This window comes from Hemitrygon akajei, chromosome 12 (genome assembly GCF_048418815.1).
Source record: "Hemitrygon akajei chromosome 12, sHemAka1.3, whole genome shotgun sequence".
Classification (NCBI taxonomy): Eukaryota; Metazoa; Chordata; class Chondrichthyes; order Myliobatiformes; family Dasyatidae; genus Hemitrygon; species Hemitrygon akajei.
Window position 1 is genome coordinate 22,417,069 of NC_133135.1, and position 24,035 is coordinate 22,441,103.

General features: G+C 38.4%; 1 protein-coding gene across 3 annotated transcripts in view; it reads right to left on the reverse strand.

The window, feature by feature from the left end:
* Positions 1-24,035, reverse strand: part of LOC140736792 (rho GTPase-activating protein 29-like) — a 73,327-nt gene that overhangs the window by 25,318 nt on the left and 23,974 nt on the right. For all 3 annotated transcript variants that reach the window (XM_073062720.1, XM_073062718.1, XM_073062719.1), the window contains exons 3-7: positions 14,465-14,605; positions 10,704-10,797; positions 9,068-9,140; positions 6,576-6,636; positions 630-767 (exon numbers count right to left, since the gene is read on the reverse strand). In XM_073062720.1, coding sequence (XP_072918821.1) covers positions 630-767; positions 6,576-6,636; positions 9,068-9,140; positions 10,704-10,797; positions 14,465-14,605 — 507 coding nt within the window. The remainder of the gene's footprint in view (positions 1-629; positions 768-6,575; positions 6,637-9,067; positions 9,141-10,703; positions 10,798-14,464; positions 14,606-24,035) is intronic.

Consider the following 24,035-nt stretch of genomic DNA (forward strand, 5'->3'; position numbering starts at 1 on the left):
TTGTTTCCTGCAATCTCTCTACAAATTTGTTCCTCTAAATCCTGCAGACTGTTGAATGGTCTCTAATAAAATCACATTAACATGGTCATACCTTCCTTATTCCTCAGTTTCTATCCATAAAGCCTTACTAGTCGAGCTCTCCAGTTTATTCTGACTGAGCAATGCTGTGACATTTTCCATGATTAGTAATGCCACTCATCCCCCTCTAGTCACCAGTTAAAATAGCAACAAACTTCACAGTTTGGGATGGGCAATAAATATAGGCCTAGTCTACAATTTGGTTGGTGGGGTGGAGATACAATTCTACCAAAGGAGGCGCAAGGTGCTCCTTTCCCCCACTAGCCTTCAGGTCACCCTTGGGCAAGATTAATTAAACATATGAATCATTCTGCAGAAGTTCAAGTAATATTTTACATTCAATGAAGAAGTTAATACAACTAGTCACTAATAAGATACAAAACAAAATTTCTTAAAATGGCAACATAAGTAAGCTGGCACAAGTTAGACAAAATCTTATTTACTTATACAAAGAAAATTGCAAACAGCATTAGAACATGGATACTGCAGCACCTTTCAGCCAACTCATTAAAGCTACTTTGGCTATTAAAACAACTGCCTGAAGCACTCACCTAGATTGAGCCGCTTTTCCAACCAGGCCAGAATATCTTTAGTATATTTTGACCAATTTTTTGCATATATTAAAGCTGACTCTATCCCACTATCATGTTTAAGTAGCATGTTATCAACTTCCTCTGCTCGGAGAGCCCCTGAAAACAGGAAATGAAAACACAAGAATACAAATGAAACATAAATTAAATTCAAACAACAAACTGAAACCAATAAAGCTGCACTGAGAAGTTGTAACCTTGTAATGTAGCTTAATGCAAACTGATGCCAAGTTATATCGTAGTTCTACAGTGATAGAGACTATGAAGTCAGAACAAACAAAAGCTTGTAGGCAAGTTGTTGCTTTCCAAATCAATAGCAAGTCTAATAAGTTTATTTACAGTTAATGACTGTTCAATTTGAAAATACAAGAGATAAATTTACTAGGTAATTGTACACAAATTCTGCATTTCATTAATGACTGCAACACAGTTATGTATTTTAACAGCATTCTCTTAGCATGTCATCAACTGCAAAATATTTGAACTTTTTCATTCCATTATCCTATAGTAAAATAGACTGATTTTTAATGTGTTTAAAATAAACTGATCTTATGATTTGGCATTCAAACCTACTTACTTAACCAAGTAAATCTACCCAGTCTTATTTTTAGCTCAGTTAATATTTAGAAAAGTGTAAAAACAGTTGCATAATGGCTGACACCTGGTGGTGGTATGGGGGAGGCAACATTCAGCATACCTTGCCACCAGTGGTGCATTTAAGTATTTAGTATCCATCTTAAAAAGAAAACATGAACTTACGGTGTCTTTCACAACACAAATTTCTCAAAACATTTCACAGCCAACAAAGTACTTTATGAACTGTAAGCTGCTGATATAATATGGGGAAAAGATGCATTCAATTTGCATGCTGCAAGATCATTCAAATAAATTAATTGGTTAATTTGATGGCATTGGCTGAGAGATAAACCAGGATACCAAGTGGGCTCCTCTATTTTTCTTCAAACACTTATAAAATATTTTAAAGATTTTTAAAAATATCTATTCAAAGACACTTCCTGGATGCCCATTTAATGTTCTGAGTAAAAGCAAAACCACCAGCTGTATATGTGTACTAGAGCAATAAATGAAAACATGCCAAAGTCTTGGGAGTGGTGCTTGAACTTACACATGAAAGTATACTAACACTGAATCAAAAAAGGCATTTAATATTTAAATCAAACTCTAATGTTAAAATATGCAGTTTCCATTTTAGACCCTGCACTACTTAACATTACTTGTGGTATATTCTACAGTGATCTGGAGATAATTTTCAAATAATTTCACAAATCTCAACCACAAACCTGATGCAGTCTACAGGCTAAACAAAAATAGAAAATATCATTAATTGATATTTCAGGTCTTGATCTGTTAAAGTGACAACTTTAAGCTATTGTAGGAAGAAATCAGTAAATTTTGAGGCGGCTTTGGTTATTTTTCCACTATTAATTCTTTATAAATGAGAGGTTTTTCTTTTTAAATTCAAGTAAATAACATCCTTGAAATTTTCTTTTGTCTTTTTTTCCAAGAAGTGAAAAATGTGGTAAACATTCAGACCACATACAGAGAATTATTACAGCAACTATCATGCAAATATCAATATAATTTTTGTAACTACCCAAGTCATACAAAAGTTGAATTTATTAGTCATTATTTAGCGTAACTGTGCTTTGCTGCTCTATTTGCATGCTTTAATAGCTTAAAAATGGCAAGCTGATTTATTTCAAAATTGCCCTAACCTCATCTCTGGACAAGGTAAGCAACTTCCTGATGCTGGAATGCTTTTCTCACTGGCTCAAAGCACAATACATACTCTCCATTAGTCTCAGTAACAGTCAAAAAACTCATCTTGATTGATTGATTACTTTCTTTATTGTTTGGCCCACTTATATAAAGAAATAATCGTTCTTTCCACAATGATTCAATTACTATATGCTAGGCAGTTCATGGGCACAGTGACATGATGCCCTCTTGTATATCACCTAGTTTTAGATTCCCCTGCCCTGGCGAAAAGAACAACACATTTCTTTTGACCTTCAATGGACGTTAGTCTTCACAATTTAGGTAGAGAATGCAAATTGCACCAACTCATCGCATTATACGCTTTCCATCAAAAATTATGCAATGGCAAAAACAGATTTAGATGAATTGTAAATAAATTAATCCTTGAACCTATTAGGAGAGAATCCATATCTAGAATGGGCTTCTGTTTATTAACTCATGATCTTGGGATCCAAGCTTAAGACTTCCTGATTTGCAGAGACAAGATGACTTCATTGCAGTATTTATTTGTTACATTTGCAATTCAACCATTAGCAGAATGCTCTTAAGTGGACTGTATCTGATCACTCCACATTGAGCGTGGCATAGACCTTTTGGATGACATTGCTGTAGGTTTTCCCAAACAAGACTGTATTGTATGATTCTGTCTGCCATTCACACAGCAGGAAAACAACAGGTGACAAGCAAGAATAGTGAAATCTTTGTAGATGGAAAGAACTATTCTATTTACATTCTGAGCTGCAGGCACTGGGCAGCAAAAGAAAATAAGAAAATGCAAGGTCATGCTGTTCCAAACATCACTTTTCACACAATGATGCAAAAGAATGGAAAGCAGTTGAAAATGGGCTGAACCATCTTTGTCTTCATTTGGGTGATTTTTTTTTTGCATTAGAACCATGTTTTTAATACTAATGAAAATTCCTCTGAATTATGAAGGATTGAATTAGTAGTGGAGATGCAAAAGGGCTCAGTTTTTGTTATATTCCCCATTTCCTAGTCTCAGAATCCATAAAGAAATTTAACAATCTTCAAATGACATTTTTAATACCAGAAAGAACTTCTTATTGTAGGAATTCCCTAACTGTCATCAACAGTATGATGCCTGAAATTCCACGCCCATATAAATTTCAACCTAACTGCTTATTTGCTGAACAGTCAGTTTTTATTAACCCTGAACATCTGATTTAAAGGAACATTTAAAGTCTCCTCTTGTGCCAACAAAAAGCCACTCTCAGGGTGGAGGAGCAATATCTTATATTCTGTCTGTGTAGCCTCCAACCTGATGGCATGAATATTGGTTTCTCCTTCCAGCAAACAATCTCGACCCCCTTTCCTTTTCCCTCCACTTTGATCTTTTACTTCCTCTTGTGTCCCCTCCTCTTTCCCCTTCTCCTATGGTCCACTCTCTTCTATCAGATTGCTTCTTCTCCAGCCCTTGACCTTTCCCACCCACCTGTCTTTACCTATCACCTTCCAGCTAGTCTCCTTCCCTCTTCTCCTTCCTTCTCAGTCCTGAAGAAGGGTCTCATCTCAACCAGAAATGTCGATTGTTTATTCATCTCCATGGATGCTGCCTGAACTGCTGAGTTCCTCCTGCATCTGCAGACTTTCTCGTGTTTATTAAAGACACCATATTCAAACTTTATACTAGCCAAGCTACACCAAGCATGGTGTAATTTATCGGTAAGATGGTGGCGCCTATGGTCACAGCAGCCTCTATGTCCAAACAAAGGTGTAACTATCAACCATTCTTTTTTTTTATGATTTCAAGAGACCACTGGATAATAACATCAAGTACTGCGGATCTAACCAGTGAATTGCTGTCATTATTATATGTGCTAAATGTGCTGTATGCTGTGTGCGACTGTTGGTATTTTGTTTTGCAGTGTTCCTAGAGGAGCGCAGTTTTGGTTGGACGTATTCATGTGTATGCTTGAATGACAATTGAACTTGCAGCTTTACACTTCATTCATACATAGAATCTTCAGTTTTCTTCACCTAAACCTGACCTATTATGGAAATACCTGCACAAAACTTTTTGTTGGATAGATTGGGAATAGGCCATAGATGTCAAAGATATTACTGACAAGCACAGGAACCATGTGGAAGAAACTCCGAAGAGCTCTTCATCCAAGACATTTTTCAGTGTAGGGACCTTCACTCATGGCAAAATCTCTAAGCCAAGACAGTCCTCACTGAGTAGGAATCTCTTGCCACTGTAAATCCAGCATTGCATATATGCTGGTAGTGAGTAGTCACAATTAACATTACTGTCAACATTGCACTCCGTTTTCAAGCCCCAAGATCATACCATGTTATTGCTGATACATTTCCCTGCTCGTCACCCAGGCCTCATACCAAGGACAGAAAAGTTCATCCGTTCCACCCCTCCCCACCCCCCACGAGCCAGGCACCATTGCTGGATATGCCAAACAGCAGCAAATGGCCGTATCCTTGGCGGTCCATTGAGATTCTTTTGGACAAGGAACTTGCCTCCCAAGAATACTGTTCTTCTTGAGTCTTTGCAATCCTGGGAGTGTGCTACCCCCACAACCACATACCCTGCACCAGCATTCACTTATTGATAGTAGCACATTGCCTGCACTGAGTATAAGGGCTCCCTATGTACCAGGACACTTCACAGAAATGCAACTTTGTACATATAGAAAGACAGAAAACCTACAGTACAATACAGGCCCTTTGGCCCACAAAGTTGTGCCAAACATGTCCCTAACTTAGAAGTTACTAGGCTATAGCCCTCTATTTTTCTAAGCTCCATGTACCTATCCAAAGGCCTCTTAAAAGACCCCACCACCGTTGCCGGCAACCCATTCCACGCACTCACCACTCCGAGTGAAAAACTTACTCCTGACATCTCCTCTGTACCTACTCCCCAGCACCTTAAACCTTTGTCCTCTTGTGGCAACCAGTTCAGCTCTGGGAAAAAGCCTCAGACTATCCACACGATATTTAGAATTCTATGGGAGAATTTTCACAAAGTCTCAGTGAAAAAAAACCTGTCAACTGTATGACAAACATCCATGTTCCAGTAGTCTTCAAAATGTAAAAATAACATTGGATAATTAATACTATGTCTGTATGGACAAATCTCCAAGTGTTTCAATTGCTGCTTGATTAAAAATGTATAACTATATTTGTGACAAATGGCTGCAAATGAATGTTATTGCTGTCACTCACTTTTACTGAGAAACTGTTATTTTCCAACTTAAGATAAGAATCGGTTCACAGACTGTTGTCAGGAGCAGAATTCTTCTGCAACCTAGGAGTACCTGTATACGTAACATATAGAAAAAGCTGGAGGAACTGAGCAGCTCAGTGCCTGTACGCGTCCTTTCGGTGTCTCCTGCTACTATAAAAGGAAACCCAGCAACAATGCAGTGGGAAATCTCATCAGAAGATTGAACTTGTGGAACTTAAAAAAATATTAGCAGATCACATATACCTTTGACAAGGGTTAATCACATCCTTTGCTCAGAATAAGATAAACAGCCATAGATCTATGAACACTACCTGAGTATTTTCCCCTCTTTGCTGTACTACTTAATTGAATTTTAAAAAGAAAAAGTTAAAATATCTATTTTACATACACACTTATTGTAATTTACAGTTTTATTATGTATTGCAATGTACTACTGCTGCAAAGCAACAAATTTCATAACATATGCCAGTGATATTAAACCCGGTTCTGATTCTGACAATGCTCAAGCAGGCAGTGGAGTCTTGCATCATAAGTAATTTAGAACACAAAACAGTTGCAAGAAATGAACGCAGCAATTCCCTAACCATAGATACTGCAGTACAAAGCTCATCTTCATTAAACCAGATCCTGTACAGGTTGCAGGAAGGAAAAAAGAGGGAAAATGTTATGGAATCTAGCTAAGGCATTAAGAACAGCATTGATAAGTTTATCCAAAAATCACTAAAATGTCAACATTTCTGATATATCTGGAAAAAAAGCAGGAAATAAAAAAAAAACACTCCTTAGATAGTTGTGTAAAATCTGTTTGGAATAAGCACTTTGCTACATGTATTTACTGATGTACAGTGAGAAATTTGGCAGCCAATGACATTTCTCAGGTCATTAAAATATCAAAAACTTAAGTATACCTTGCAGGTCATTCTTTTCGTGAATAGATCCTCCTGATCCCATTGACAGGTTTTCATAGGACTTAATGAAAAGAAATTAAAAATCATTAATTGCACAGAGTCAGTAAAATAATAATATTTACTGAATCACAAAATTCCACATCACTGAAAGCAACAATCAGCAAGAGGTTGCTGGAACTTGCTTTCTTTTAAGTCATTTCTGTTCAGCAAAAGGGTGGAACATATACTTGAAGCATTTTGCAAGAAAACTAAACCAACAACATCAAATCTAATTTTGATTTATAAACTAGTGTTATATAAACAAGAGCATGCACCCACCTTTTTAAATGCCCACGTATCAATTCTACATTCAACAAATCTAATATGCATGGCATACAGACTCCTAAAAGCATTCATAGCAAGCAAATCAGTATGTGAATGAACAGTGCAACAAACATTTGAAAATGATTCCTGATCACCACACTAAGCATGTTCCAATCAATACTGCTGTGCTGCATATAGAAGCTGGAGTTATTTTCCTTAGAAGATTAAAAAGAGTTTTAAGAAACGGCATAATAAACAATGAAGGGCTTTGATAGAGTAGAAAAAAGCCAAACTCTTTCTAATGATATGTAACTGGTTTATGGAGATAAAAGAGCAAGATGAGATTTCTAAAAATATAGTGTGAAATAAAATATACTCAGCATGTTACTTGACAGATAGACCTCAGTATGTGCGGTTGGGAGACTGTAGGTCTGACACGGTGGTCAGCAGCACAGGGGCGCCGCAGGGAACCGTACTCTCTCCGGTCCTGTTCACCCTGTACACATCAGACTTCCAATATAACTCAGAGTCGTGCCATGTGCAGAAGTTCGCTGATGACACGGCCATAGTGGGGTGTGTCAGGAATGGACAGGAGGAGGAGTATAGGAAACTGATACAGGACTTTGTGATATGGTGCAACTCAAACTACCTGCGTCTCAATATCACCAAGACCAAGGAGATGGTGGTGGACTTTAGGAGATCTAGGCCTTATATGGAGCCAGTGATCATTAATGGAGAATGTGTAGAGCAGGTTAAGACCTACAAGTATCTGGGAGTACAGTTAGACGAGAAGCTAGACTGGACTGCCAACACAGATGCCTTGTGCAGGAAGGCACAGAGTCGACTGTACTTCCTAAGAAGGTTGGCGTCATTCAATGTCTGTAGTGAGATGCTGAAGATGTTCTATAGGTCAGTTGTGGAGAGCGCCCTCTTCTTTGTGGTGGCGTGTTGGGGAGGAAGCATTAAGAAGAGGGACGCCTCACGTCTTAATAAGCTGGTAAGGAAGGTGGGCTCTGTCGTGGGCAAAGTACTGGAGAGTTTAACATCGGTAGCTGAGCGAAGGGCGCTGAGTAGGCTACGGTCAATTATGGATAACTCTGAACATCCTCTACATAGCACCATCCAGAGACAGAGAAGCAGTTTCAGCGACAGGTTACTATCGATGCAATGCTCCTCAGACAGGATGAAGAGGTCAATACTCCCCAATGCCATTAGGCTTTACAATTCTACCGCCAGGACTTAAGAACTTTTTAAAAGCTATTATTAATGTTTTTTGAGATAGTGATTTAGATGTATATCATATTTTTTACTGAGTTAAGTATTGTATGTAATTAGTTTTGCTACAACAAGTGCATGGGACATTGGAAAAAAGTTGAATTTCCCCATGGGGATGAATAAAGTATCTATCTATCTTTAGTGACAAGGTAAACTGGAATGATATTTTAAGGTGATGATTTGGAACAGAACTGAGAAAAGCTGGAAATGAAAATTACAGAGGATAGGAAGAGGTGGAGAAAACAGGAAGATCTGTGATAGGGTGGAAATGGAAATACATACATTTAAGGTAGAAGGTACGTATGGGGAAAAAAGTTTGTGTATATGCAGAGGCTATCAATGACTGTGCTGCATGGAAAGGATGATAAAATTAGGTTAGATAGATAGATAGATCTACAGTCCACGTCTCCCATAAGAAAGTCTGAAATGCTGTAAGCCAAATGTTTGGTGATTTAAAATTAGTTACATTTTCATCAGGTTGACTTGCATTTCCCTTTACTTACTTTCCACCTTGAAAATTCTTGACACGAGAAATATAGTTGAGATTCTAAATTTCAAGTTCATGCAGTAACTTCCTGTTTTATAATTTCAGCCACATTACTCCTCACCAATTTGAGGTACCCCATATTCACAGGTATAAATTAAAGTTAAAAAGGTTCAATGCAGGCGTTGGGAGAAGAATGAAGCAAATTTTCTATCGCACCTATTTATATTGAAGATTCAGCATGAATCTAATTCTAGAATGTCACTCTAGTGATTGTCACAAGAACATTCTGAACAATGTAATACTGTGATGCAAGGATTACTTTTAAAAAGCTGTACCGTTATCCAGAAGACTCCTTATGTTTTGCAGGAGTCTGTAATATTATAAATATATTTATCTGCATTATTAACAAACTTTTCTATGGACTTACGCGGCTTCTTCCACTGATTGGGAGTCCCACAGATGAACTACAGTCCACGTCTCCCATAAGAAAGTCTGAAATGCTGTAAGCCAAATGTTTGGTGATTTAAAATTAGTTACATTTTCATCAGGTTGACTTGCATTTCCCTTTACTTACTTTCCACCTTGAAAATTCTTGACATGAGAAATATAGTTGAGATTCTAAATTTCAAGTTCATGCAGTAACTTCCTGTTTTATAATTTCAGCCACATTACTCCTCACCAATTTGAGGTACCCCATATTCACAGGTATAAATTAAAGTTAAAAAGGTTCAATGCAGGCGTTGGGGGAAGAATGAAGCAAATTTTCTATCGCACCTACTTATATTGAAGATTCAGCATGAATCTAATTCTAGAATGTCACTCTAGTGATTGTCACAAGAACATTCTGAACAATGTAATACTGTGATGCAACAATCATAACAATTATGTCACTGGAAGATACATCATTAGATTCCATTTCATGCTTTAAAATGAAGTTAGGACATTAAGTAATAAACAAAGCTCCAACATGGAAGAAACTAAGAGACAGTAATAGCAATCTAAACACTACATTAGAAAGTAAATATATTTATAAATGTACAGTTGTTTTATAAATAAATAGAAACTTATTTTAGAAAGTTTACTGCCAAGGGCCTGCCTGGTTTAACCATAGTAGAAGTTACAGAATGCCCAATGATTTTTACATTCGTGGATATAAACAGGACATTATTAAGAAATAGTGTGATTACCCAGTTACACAAGGCACATGGAATCAAAATGGAAGAGAACATTCTCTCAGAAAAAGTTTCTTTACTATTAAAGAGCTGTTATGCTTTACTTTAAGTTTGCTTTACTATCACACAAGCAATCTGTGGTAATTGTAAGCAAATAAAATAATTCTCATTTAATTTGTTCAACTTGTGCATTTTTGAAAACAAAATGGTATTAGTCTAAAACACACACACACAACCTTCAAACTGAAGCAAAGATTTCTTCAGGTATTAAGTTTCAGTTTCTAAACCCAAACAAACCTGAAGATGCACATTAAATTTGGGTGCAATTGCCATAATGGTATTACAGATAGAAGTACTCAGCCTCAGTCCATTAAGGCTGTGGTTCGCTTTTCAATCTTTAGTTCTTTAGTTTTAGATTTCAACTTTAAAAGCAACTGATTACTACAAATAGTGAGACACAAAACTGTGGGGGGGGGGGGGGGGGGTGGGAAAGAAAGTCAGGGTTCATTTCCCTGGCTGCCAAACAATTAGTAGCATTAAAGTAATCAAATATCAGATGTAGTCAACAACAGGTTTGAGCTTGACTACTATTGCTGAAAACACTGCTGACTTTCAGTGTGTAAACTCACAAGCAAAAACTACGGGAAGGACATTAATGCAGTATAGCCATGTTCCAGAAAAAAATCAGAAACTGGAAAAGTGGTGTGGGTGGATCTGAGGGATAGGAAGGAGTAGGGAAAAAAAACAGCTAAAATTTAATAGTTAAATGAATAAACAAATTATTTTAATTGAATCATCTTTCAAGGCATTCTTAAACTACAAATTCATTTTTATTAATATTCCAGCTAAAATCCTCATAATAGCAATAGAAGATTAGTTGTTATTACTTACACATTACCAAAAGTGAATGCCAATGCTTCAATAGAAACAAATATTTCACTGAAATGTTCTCTTTTCTCTTCATCTACTTCATTGTAATTTGCACCTAAGAGGAAATAACACTTCAGTACAAGGTATTCAACTCCACATTATGAAGTAAATCATATGCATCTCAATTAATGTAAACCAATTCAACAAGCACAAGGATTTTCAGTAGTATGTATATGCCAAGCTGATTTAATATAAATATAATAAATACCTCAAATAGCATACAACAACAGATGTAACTGCTGAACGGAATCTACCGACACAGCTATTACAAAGTTCACAGGCAAAATGTACCGAATCATTCAAGAATAAACAAAATTCTTAGACCCTTTTGGAACTTCTGTTCCAAATCTCGTAAGACTGAAATCTTGCAAGACATCAGTTTCCTGTGCCGTTAAGCACACTAACAGGGCGAACATATTGTGAGTAAGCCATAACAAAGTACTCTTTAATTAACTTCTTTTGAAGATGTAGTACAATCTTCTTGCAACAAACCATTTTGACAAAGCAATACTGTGTGAATAATAAAAAAAAGTTTCTTCTGGTTCAATAAATCTGCATAAAATTTCTCTGCAAGGACCTCCGCACTCTCCCAGGAGTTGGCAACTATAATCCAACATTTCAGTTCCTTCCCCTCTCTGCTTCCCCCCACAAAGTGTAAGCTCTGGTTTGGAATAAAACCCTAAGTATACCGCACAAATTATTTGAATACTTGTCTTCATTGCCAATTCACACTCCAAAATGCAGTTTATATATTCAAACTTTGCAGTAAATTTATACAATTAAGTTGCCCTGAAGAATTACACAAGTCTTTATCAATATCCTAATTTAGCACTCCACTAATGCTACCACTAGCTTTTCTGTGTAAAATATGTAAATGGAAGAATTTTTTCCTGTTGCAGGAAAGCTCCTGTTAAAAGATTTTGCTTTTAGTCTTTTGATCTCATCAAGTTTTAAGGAAATAAACTTCCTGCAGATTTTGCTCACATCCAAGACATAAACACAAGTAGTAAGTTTGAACAATAACTCCATCAAGAATTTTAAAGACAATGACAATTTGAGGTAGATATTTTGCCACATCTTTACAACTAGATAACTTACAAAGCTAAGATTTAAAAAGTTCCAGTAACTCTTTCCAAATCTTTCTGTAACTTCCCGAGTAGCGGACTATCTATAGCAATACTTCATAATAAAAAATGGGTGTGGTTACAAAATATATTTATAGAACATTAAAGTTAACTGCAAGAACACCTTTCCCCAAGTATACCCCCTTCTCAGCTTGTGTCCTGTTTTACTGTTTTCTGGTGTGAAAAGCATACCAAAGGATCACAGTAATATAAGACTAAATAAAATAAATGAGAAAGGCTTTTAAAATAAAATGTGATTTCTGATGACATACAATGCATAATGTCTTCTACCAAGTGCTCCTTAATTGCAAAAGATTTGAATGTGCTAAACATGAAAATGCAATTTCAGAGATTTCTCAACTTTAATAGTTACAATAAAGATACTTTATCTGGAAAGCTTTGTCAGAAAAGCAGAGTAATTGATCGAATCGACTAACAGGCTTGTCTGCTATTATCTATATAAAATTCATTATGTTTAACTCAAAATATATAATAAAAATACTAGAGAAATGAACAGGATGCAAAAAACTGATCAAATCCCTTAAACTTTACTTCAGATCAATAAAATGGCTCTTTAATCAGGAGGAAGATAATGATCAAGTTTTAAACCAAACAAGAGTATAGAATGACATTTCCACCATAGCAAAATATTGTAGCACCCTGGCATTCAAGATAGAAGTTTTGAGCCTATCCTAGAGGGCAGCTGGAATCTGGAACATACTGCCTGAGTGGATGATGGAGGCAGGTACTTTCACAACATTTAAGACATTTAATCAAGACATTTAATTGCCAAGAAATAGAAGATTGTGGATAAGTTCTGGTAAATGAGATTACTATATATGGGGCTATAATGGGTAGAATGGATATAATGGGCTGAGAGGCTTCTTTCTGTGCTGCCTGACTCAAAATAGATACCAGTGAGTCCAAGTTTCACCACATTGATATGGTTATGCCAGCATCTCTTTTATATTGTTCCAAGACACTGTTCTCTTCTCTAAATTTCTTAGCTTTCATGAACTTTGCCACAGTAAATAGATGATAAAATATTTATTTAAGACCCTGCCCATCTCCTGTGTCTCTACCTGCTGATGACAACTTGATTGTTATTATCAGTTCTAAGAGTAGTGATATACTTGCGAAATGTAGTTAAGATTATTCAGGATTAAATTGTGTAAGGTGGGGGGGGGGTCAAAGATTAAAAGTGGTTAAGGCATAATAAAGTTACGGAACAAATTAAAACTATCAATATTGGTTGTTGTCCATTGAATGTGTCAATGACAGGAAACCTGTGCAGCAGATTCTTTTTTAAAGTGGAAACAGCCATTTTACTGGGGGTGTTCCACTCTCTCAAGTTCGGAAGTCCAGGTCCAATGGTCTAAGTAGATGTCAAAACTAGGGTCTTCCCTGATTACAGGGCGTGACCACAATTTCTTCTGTGCTTCATCATGTCCTTTGCTCTCCACATACTATTGCTAAACCACTTTCCTGGCCACTGCATCTCACTGTAGGTCTTATCCTCCAAGTCCACTTGTCTTCGCATGCTAGGACAGGCACATTCTTAACTTATCGCAGTAAGGGACCTGTCAGCTACTCTCACCTGGTTTAGCCCACCTGTCGAAGTGGTGTATGGGGTGTGGCCACTGTCAAATACAAACAGAGACACAGCTGAGTGTCTGGTGGGGATCAAAGGTAACACTCAATTCAATTGTTGAAAACTTTAAATTCCTTCTAGTTCCTAACTTGGAAGTAGTAAAATCCTTTCATTTTCACTCCCAGCTGTTTCTAGCTTCTCCAAACCTCAATGCTTGATTGACACCAGTGAGCAAAATGGTTCTGAATTTTCCTGCCAATTATCAGTGACAAAGGTCACTGCTTTTTGAACACATACATACAGCTGACAATAATTAAAAACTGTTCACTCTAAGCACATAGCATTTAACAGCCACACAAGTGGGCGCGACTGATGCTATTTAATCCTGCAGCCACACAAGTGGGCGCGACTGATGCTATTTAATCCTGTCTGGCAAGTCTCTTGCCCCGTTTGAATGGCATAGTGTCCCAAATAAACGAAAGGAATCCCGGCTATTTTCTCGATTTGTTTTGGTTCTTTAAGAGTTGCCCCAAATAACCAAAAGTCCAATTAACTGGAATCCACTGTATCATTCCACATGTCATGATGTAGATTCAAATCCACCAGGTGGTGCTAGTTTGAGGAATACTTTCCTTACTTGCACAAACTTTTTTTTCATCAACTCTTTTTTGAATTTGAAGTTAAAATTTCAGCTTCCCTTCAATGTAGTGCAAAATTAACAAATATGAACACTAAGATTCTTAATGAAACTGCAAGAGCACAATTTTTAGTTTAATAATAGGTATCAAATTCATGTGCCTAATTATTGCAGCACCTTCTTCTACTTAGAGAAGTGGGAGAAGCTAAACCAGCACACAAGAAATCAAGCAATATGAAATCTACAAATTTTTAAATAAAGTTTGCATACAATGTACTTAAATATTTCTATTTTAATACAGCTCAGCCACATTAAATATTTCTCTAAATAAATTTACATATCGTTATGCAATTGAATTGTTTGTTCTTACCTTTTACTTTAGAAATCACTGTCCCTGTCGCACTTAGAATATCCACTGAATTTAATGACTGATGTTTGCTGATCACCGACTTTAAAACCCGTAACAGCTCTCCTAGACGTTCATGAGCCATCTGACGTAAACTTTTATTTTCTGGAAAAAAAGCAAAGATATACCCAAATAATGTTTAATCATTTACTGGCAGCACTCAAAGTTCATTACCAATGATTTTACAAATTAACTCAAAAATGAAATGCATTGAAGTTAACAAACAAAAATCAAATATATGTAAAATAATAACTGGATAAAATAACTACATTTACGGACATACACCTAGATTAGAAGTGCGGGATCCCTTGGGCAAAGAATGAAGATACAAACTACAGAAAATCTGCAGATGCTGGAAATCTAAGCAACACACACAAAATGCTAGAGGAACTCAGCGGGCCAGGCAGCATCCATGGAAAAGAGTAAGTCAATGTTTCGGGCTGAGACCCTTCATCAGGACTGGAGAAAAAAAGATGATAGAGATGATGAAAAGAGATAGTATTTATAATTATCTGGATAGACAGGATCTGATTAGGAGTAGCCAGCATGGATTTGTGCGTGGAAGGTCATGTTTGACAAACCTTATTGAATTTTTTGAAAAAGTTACGAGGAATGTTGACGAGGGTAAGGCAGTGGATGTAGTCTATATGGACTTCAGAGGCCTTTGACAAAGTTCCACATGGAAGGTTAGTTAAGAAGGTTCAGTCGTTAGGTATTAATGCTGAAGTAATAAAATGGATTCAACAGTGGCTAGATGGGAGATGCCAGAGTGTAGTGGTGGATAATTGTTTATCGGGATGGAGGCCGGTGACTAGCGGGGTGCCTCAGGGATCTGTTTTGGGCCCAATGTTGTTTGCAATATACATAAATGATCTGAATGATGGGGTGGTAAATTGGATTAGTAAGTATGCCGATAATACTAAGGTAGGAGGTGTTGTGGATAATGAGGTGGGTTTTCAAAGCTTGCAGGGAGATTTATGCTGGTTAGAAGAATGGGCTGAACGTTGGCAGATGGAGTTTAATGCTGGGAAGTGTGAGGTTCTACATTTTGGTAGGAATAATCCAAATAGAACATACAGGGTAAATGGTAGGGCATTGAGGAATGCAGTGGAACAGAGAGATCTAGGAATAACAGTGCATAGTTCCCTGAAGGTGGAGTCTCATGTAGATAGGGTGGTGAAGAAGGCTTTTGGAACACTGGCCTTTATAAATCAGAGCATTGAGTACAGAAGTTGGGATGTAATGTTAAAATTGTACAAGGCATTGGTAAGGCCAAATTTGGAATATTGTGCACAGTTCTGGTCAGCGAATTATAGGAAAGATATCAATAAATTAGAGAGAGTGCAGAGACGATTTACTAGGATGTTACCTGGGTTTCAGCACTTAATTTACAGAGAAAGGTTGAACAAGTTAGGTCTCTATTCATTGGAGCGTAGAAGGTTGAGGGGGGATTTGATCGAGGTATTTAAAATTTTGAGAGGGATAGATAGAGTTGACGTGGATAGGCTTTTTCCATTGAGAGTAGGGGAGATTCAAACGAGAGGACATGATTTGAGAGTTAGGGGGCAAAAGTTTAAGGGAAACACGAGGGGGTATTTCTTTACTCAGAGAGTGATAGCTGTGTGGAATGAGCTTCCTGTAGAAGTAGTAGAGGCCAGTTCAGTTGTGTCATTTAAGGTAAAATTGGATAGGTATATGGACAGGAAAGGAGTGGAGGGTTATGGGCTGAGTGCGGGTAGGTGGGACTAGGTGAGATTAAGAGTTCGGCACGGACTAGGAGGGCCGAGACGGCCTGTTTCCATGCTGTGATTGTTATATATGATTATATATGAGGAGTCAAAGTTAGAGGTTGTTGGGGGGGGGGGGGGGGGGGAAGAGAAGAAGATGAAGAAACATAAAATGACAGGTGCAACTGGGTGGGTATAAAGTAGAGCTAGAAAGTTGATTGGTGAAAGAGATACAAGGCTCATCTCGACTGTAGAGGAGACCACGGACTGACGTATCGGAATGGGAAGTGGAATTAAAATGGGTGGCTCACTTGCTGCTTTCCACAAGTATTGCTCCCTACGCGATTCCCTTGTCCATTTGTCCCTCCCCACTAATCTCCCTCCTGGCACTTATCCTTGCAGTGGAACAAGTGCTACACCTACCCCTACACCTCCTTCCTGACTACCATTCAGGACTCCAAACAGCCCTTCCAGGTAAGGTGACACTTCACCTGTGAGTGTTGGGGTCATCTACTGTATCCAATGCTCCTGGTGTGGCTTCCTGCATATTGGTGAGACCCAAGATAGATTGGGAGACCATTTCGCCGAGTATCTGCCAGAAAAAGCAGGATCTCCCAGTGGCAACCCATTTAATTCCACTTCCCATTCCCATATGTCAATCAATGGCCTCCTCTACCCAGATTCTGTCTGGGTAGCCTCCAACCAGATGGCATGAACATACACTTCTCAAACTTCTGGTACTGCCCTGCCCCTTCACCTCTCTGACCTTATCTCTTTACCTGCCTATCACCTCCCTCTGGTGCTCCCCCACCCACTTTTTCTTTCTTCCATGGCCTTCTGTCCTCTATCACATTCCCCATTCTCCAGCCCTGTATCTCCTTCACCAGTCAACATCCCAGCTCTTTACTTCACTCCTCCCCCTCCCAGTTTCACCTATCACCTTCTGGTTCTTCTCCCCTCACCCCACTTTCTTACTCTAACTCATCATTTTTTCCCAGTCCTGATGAAGGATCTTAGCCCCAAAACATCAACTGTACTCTTTTCCATAGATGCTGTCAGACCTGCCGAGTTCCTCCAGCATATTGAATGAAGATGCAACTTTTTTTTTGTTTACAAAAAAGGGGATCTCAAATGCACAAGTAACAATGCTCTCAATATACTCTTGTCACTTTCAAATGATTAATGACATACCAGCCCATATACATATGCACCCTTCAGAATTGTCTCATGTGACCTGTTTAACTAAAAAAAATGAACTTCAGCAAAGGCAAAGATGTGCATTAAATTGTACTGCATACTGCATTAGTTCCAACCAGAAGTTAAAAATTTGGCAAATGTCTACTGAAAGAAAAGATTGCTGTTCTGTGGTTTAATCCATTTAAGGACAATAATGAAAAACTCTAAATTTCACAAATCGCAGCTGCCTGCTAGGTTTGCAGCTGCAAACCATTTCTGCAGGCCTGTGGGAAGGGAATAAACATGGGAAAACTATGGAAAATAGGAAAAAATGGGAGTAGTAGGTAGATAATAGTGTAATTGGACCTCGTAGTAGCTGGTTCAGATCTTATGTGCCTTGACCTTGGGTGCATCAAGTTCAGAGGTCAAGCAGTTTGAGAACTGCAGTTAGCACTTCAGGAGATCTCTTGAAGTGCTAAACTTAAAGTCCTTACCAGAGGCTGCTGGTGCCAATTGTTTTTAAATAAAACATTTTATGATGTAAAAACTCATTTTTTGTAACAAAGTCTAGTGAGTGGAGACAGGGAGGGAAGGGACAAAGGAATGATAAATTAATTTACACATCGTACACCACTTCTAGCAGTTATGACTTTGTAAGTAACTCATTATAAACCAATCTTCTGATCCAAATTTTATCTTTAATTAAGATGATTAAACATGCAGGAACATCATGGAAATAAAGCTTGTGTGAAGGTGAATCATAACAGAACAAAGGACAGTACAGCATAGTACAGGCCATTAGGACCACAATGTCATGACAACCTTTTAACCTTCTCCAAGATCAATCTAATATTTCCCTCACAGTTCCCCATTTTGCCTTCATCCATGTGCCTATCGAAGTGTTTCTTAAATATCCTCAATGTATCTGCTTCTACCACTACCCCTGGCAGCATATTCCACACCCCCACACTGAGTAAACACCTACACATGACATCTCCACTATCTTTTCCTCCAACCATCATAAAATTATGCCCTCACATATTATCCATTTCTGCACTGGGGAGAAAAGTGCTGGTTACCCACTCTGTCTGTACTTTTTATTGAATAATAAGTCAATTCTCATCCTTTTTCACTCTAAAGAAAAAAAGCCCTAGCTTGCTCAACCTTTACTCATAAGAAGTTCTCTAATCCAGGCAGCATCCCAGTAAATCTCTGTCCAATCGTCCCCATCCTGGCATTTATCCCTGAAAGCATGACAAGTGCTACACCTGCCCCTACATCTCCCTAACTACCCATCATTCACGGTACAAATAGTCCTTCCCAGTGAGGCAACACTTCACTTCGAAGGGATCCTCTTGTATCCAGTGCTCCCAGCATGGCCTCCTCTACATTAGTGAGACCCAAAGCTGATTAAGAGACCACTTTGTTGAGCATCTTTGCTCTGCCCACCCCTAAGGCAGGATCTACCAGTAGATACACATTTAAATTTGACCTCCCATTTTGACATATGGCAGTAGAGGAGGCCAGGGATAGAGGAGGCCAAATACAGGTTGCAGGAGAAACACATCACAGCAAATTCCAACCTGATGGCATGAACACTGATTTCCCTAACTTCTGATAATTTCCCCCTCCCTCCTCCTTTCTTCTATTCCTCATACTGTTTACCCTCTCACTTCTCTTCTCCACACCTGCCCATTACCTCCCTCCAGTTCCCTTCTTTCCCCTTATCCCTTGGTACCTTGTCCTCTCCTATTAAATGCCCTTTTCTTCAGTCCATTACTCTTCTAAACATCTTCTCCCAGCTTCTTACTTCATTCCCACAACACTACCAACCCATCTTCCCTCCCACCTCATCTCACCTATCACCTGCCATCCTGTACTCCATTCATTCTCCCCTCCCATTCATTTCCAATCCTGATGAAGGGCCTTGACCAAAAATATTAACTGTTTATTCTCCTCCCTACCTGCTAACTGACTTGCTGAGTTCCTCTATCATTGTATCTGTCACTCAAGATTTGTTGCATCTTATGATAATATCCATTTTAATTTCTAGACAAGTTCTACTTCGAAGTTAGTTACAATCTGTGATCCATTTAACTAATTTAAGTTTGAAACCTGCATGTCCTCCATCTCAAAATTCAAAAGTTTCATCTACATAAAATCACTGTTTGTGGTCCTAACCTAACATATACTCTATTGAAATTTCAAAGATTCAAAAATTTAAAGTACATTTGTGATCAAAATATATATTCAAAATACAGTTCTGAGATTTGCCCTCCTGCAGGCAGCCATGAAACAAAGAAACACCCTGGAACCTGTTCAAAGAAAAATCAAACCCCCAAAGTGGTCAAAAAAGAACAAATTGCACGAATGGTAAAAAGCGAGTGTACAACACACAATATATCAAACCAGGAATCCAGTGGTATTCAGTTTAGTCCAGTTCTGAACCCCTAGCTGACTACAGGCTGCAGAACAAGTCTTCAATGAAGTGATCCTGTCTGAGTCAATCATCCTGATTAGTAGGCAGCCATCGGTCCCGGGGATCACCGGTTTGCGTAAAGGATGGACTGTGTCCTTTCTAGGGTGTGAGCCTGGGTGGGAAGATTTGAAGAACCGGCTGTTGCCCATGCAGCAGGTTCCCCCTCTCTACATCATTGATGTAGTCCAAGGAAAAGCAAGTGCCGATACAGCTTGGCACTAGTGTTGTCGCAGAGGTTGCCAGTGTGAAGGTGTAAACAACATTAAACTGCCTTAGGGACCCCGGCTCCAGATTTTTTCCTTGGTATTTATTCCAGAAGCCTTTTTCATGGGTGGAGGTTTAAAAATCAGCATTTTTCTTCTCCTAGGTGAGCCCCACCTGCCCGAAATCAAACCACTCATGAATAGCCAAAAAAAAGGAACCTGAATCCAGAAACTCAAGCAACATAAACCGAAAGCACCTCCCTCTCCTCCCCCCCCCCCCCAAAAACAAGTCCACAGCCATGAAACTCGCCGATCAATCCTTGCAAACATGGAACGCAAGCCTCCAACAGCAGCTAGTGAGAGGTCAAGGAAGGCCGGTCAAAAGCAGGCAGACAGCGTTGAACAACCGCCTGCATTCCATTCTTGTCTTTGCTCAACATCTCAATCTAAGAGAAGCAAAGGAGTTGATCGAGGGATTGCACCCTTTGTTCAGGCCTGCAGGCTGAACCCTCCACTCCCAACTTCACTGAACTCCCTTGGAGACAGTGAAGTGTCAGATCAATCAACTGGCCCTAAAACACACCTCCAAAATATAAATCACAGGTTCCAATCACACGCATCTTAGTAGTAGAATCATATTTGAAAGTAGAAGTACAAGTACAAGAGGTAGTTTCTTGAACTGTCTGCAGGACGTCACCATCAGTTGTGCTGCTCTCTGGTGCCATCCTGAAGCACAGATTTCTGCTGGACTCCAGCACCATCTCTAGACTCAGTGATTCTAATACATTACTCGTGTGTCTTCAAACTTTATCTGTAATCTTAATCACATCAAAATCTCAGATGGCTAAATTATTTCTTGCATCAATTATGCTCACTCATTCTTCTATTCCCTTTGAAAATGTAGTCTACATTTGGTTAAATTAATTCATGACCTATTACTCCTCTTCTTTAACACCCATCAATCCTAGAAATATTTTCCACATCCCTTCAAATTAGCTTTCTTCAACACAAGCTCAATCTGCTCCTTTTGCCTCACTACTGAGAGCTGTGCCATCATCCTCAATTAAATCTCTTCCACCTCATCACTGCTCTTTTTAGGGTTATTAAGTCTTACTCTGACCAAGTGCTGAGTTATCTCTTTACATATCAATTTTTGCTTGGTACATATGTAGAAACATAGAAAACCTACAACACAATACAGGCTCTTCGGCCCACAAAGCTGTGCTAAACATGTCCCTACCATAGAAATTACTAGGTTTACCTACAGCCCTCTATTTTACTAAGCTCCATGTACCTATCTAAAAGTCTCTTAAAAGACCCTATCGTAATCGCCTCCACCACTGTTGCCTGCAGCCCATTCCACTCACTCAACACTCTGAGTAAAACACTTACCCCCGACATCTCCAGGGGTATTCATTTTATATTATGATTTGAGGCTTCTTGGAATACTTCTCATAAATGTAGGTTATGCCTGGTTGCTGTGCCATGTAATGAAGATTTCCTATACAATTAATTTTAATTTAATGCAAGAACAAATGAGGTGGAGAAAAAAAAAGAGCAACTGCTGCACAGAAGCAACAGCAAAAATCTGGATTATATTTGAGCTTGCTATGGGAAACAAAAGTTCACTGAATAGACAAGTGTGTGGTTTAAGGTGCAGTCAATTTTATTACAGCAATCATTTTGATGTGTGCCAAGATGTTATTCTATCCTATTGCTCGGGGCTCAAAGCACCATTCCTCAACAGTCAATGTATTCTGAGTTCCAGAATGAAAGCGATCCACAGATAGTTGTTTCTTCAAACTCATGTTACCATATTATAATAATTCAATTTATGATATTCTGTAATAATCCCTACAATAGTGAAATAGCAGCATATTGAGTCATATGCCATACCACAGTAGCATCCAAATCAGTCTCCAGTGGTCAGCAAACAGATAAAAGTCAATCACCCGTGGCTTACCAGTTAACAAGCAGCTTCTTTCCAAAAGGAACATACAAGAATCAGCAGTAGTATTGGCAAGTATAATTAAAAATCTAAATTTGGAATTTTAGAAATATTAGAAATTTTAGAAATCTTAGTTTTGCTCATGAGAGAATACATAAACAGAGCTCTCACGGAATTATTCAGATTATAAATTTGCCAGAATTAGACACAGACTATTTAACTTAAAAACTTCAACACCACTGATTACAGAACTTTATTGCTTTTCTACATTAAATGATGTGTGTTTAACTAGATGATACGCCAATTTAAAGACAGTCATGTTAGTGGTGTTAAACGGTTTTCAGACTACATAATAATGTATAACTAAACTACAACAACCAAAAAACAATGATTGTGTACACATTCCTTACAAAACATGAAAGTGATCTGACAGGGCAAGTGGATGGGATAGAAGTCATTATATGGTTTGTTTTAATCAGTAATAGAAAGGACACAAGAAAATAATAGGCACTTAGCCTCTCAAGTCTGCCCTGCCATTCAATACGATCATGGCTCATTTGTCCCAATTCACATCTCTTCTGCAACAATTGCACATAGTGCTCAATTCCATGCTCCTTCAAAATTTTATCTCCGCCCTCTCTATAAATTATTAATGACCCAGCCTCCTGAACATTCATCAGAACTCCAGAAATTCACCTCTGCATAGTACCCGCATTTTAAATTGCAACCCCCAATCCTGCAACTACTTCCGTTCATTTGAGATTCTTCAATTAGTAGACAGGCACAAAGGTAGTTTCTATGATGGATTTGTTTGGTATGCGACACAACTCATATAATACTTCGAATTATCCTCATCTTTTACATGCCTCTTGACTGATACATGCCTGTTGTTGCTGCCTGTGCCACATGACAGTGAGGATGGAATAGAGTGAGGTGGCAGATAAATGTATGACTGAAGAATTGGAGCAGGGGGCAGGGATTTAGATTTCTGCATAATTGGGACCTCTTCTGGGCCAGGCAGGTCCTGTAAAAAGAAGAATGGTTGCACTTGAATACGAGGAAGATCAATATTCTTGTGGGCAGGTTTACTAGAGCTGTTGGGAGTAGTTTAAACTAATATGGTAGGGGAATGGGAACCAACATAATAGAACTGAGGATGAGCCAGCAGGTTTTCAAGTAGATGATGGATGTAACATGAATACAGGCAAGGACAAGCCAATGATTGGGTACAAATACAGAGTAAAGAGATAAATTGTGCCACAAAGGCAAAATTCAAAAGGGCAAAGAATGTAGGGCTGAAGGTGCTGTATTTAAATATGCATAGCATTCAGAATAAGGTGGATGAATACATGGTGCAATTAGAGACTGGTCAGTTTGATGTTGTGGGCATCACTGAGTCTTGGCTGAAAGAAGGCCATAAGTTGGGAGCTTAACATCAAAGAATATATCTTGTATTGAAAAGACAAGCAGGAAGCTATAGGTGCTTGTGTGGTTCTGTTGGTAAGAGATGGAATTACATCTTTAGAAAGAGGTGAAATAGGGTCAGAGAATGCTGAATCTTCGTGGGTGAAGAAATTGCAAGAGTGAAAAAAAAAACATTATGGGAATCAAATATAAGCCTCCAAATAGTAGCGAAGATGTGGGGTTGAGTTTGCAAAGGAAACTGGAAAAGGCATGTTATAGGGTAATGACACAATTGTAATGGGATTTCAACATGCAAAGGGATTGAGAAAATCAGGTTGGTGTTGGATTGCAAAAGAGGGAATTTGTTGAATGCCTATGAGATGGCTTTTTAGAGCATCGTGCATGAGCCTACTCGGAGAAAGGCCATTTTAGATTGGGTGTTGTGTAATAATCCAGATCTAATTAGAGAGATTAATGTAAAGGAACCCTTAGGAGACAGTGAACATAATACAGTATGACTGAATGCAACCTGAGGGGGACAAGCACAAGTCACATGTATCAGTATCGCGATGGAATAAAGGGAATTATAGAGGCATAA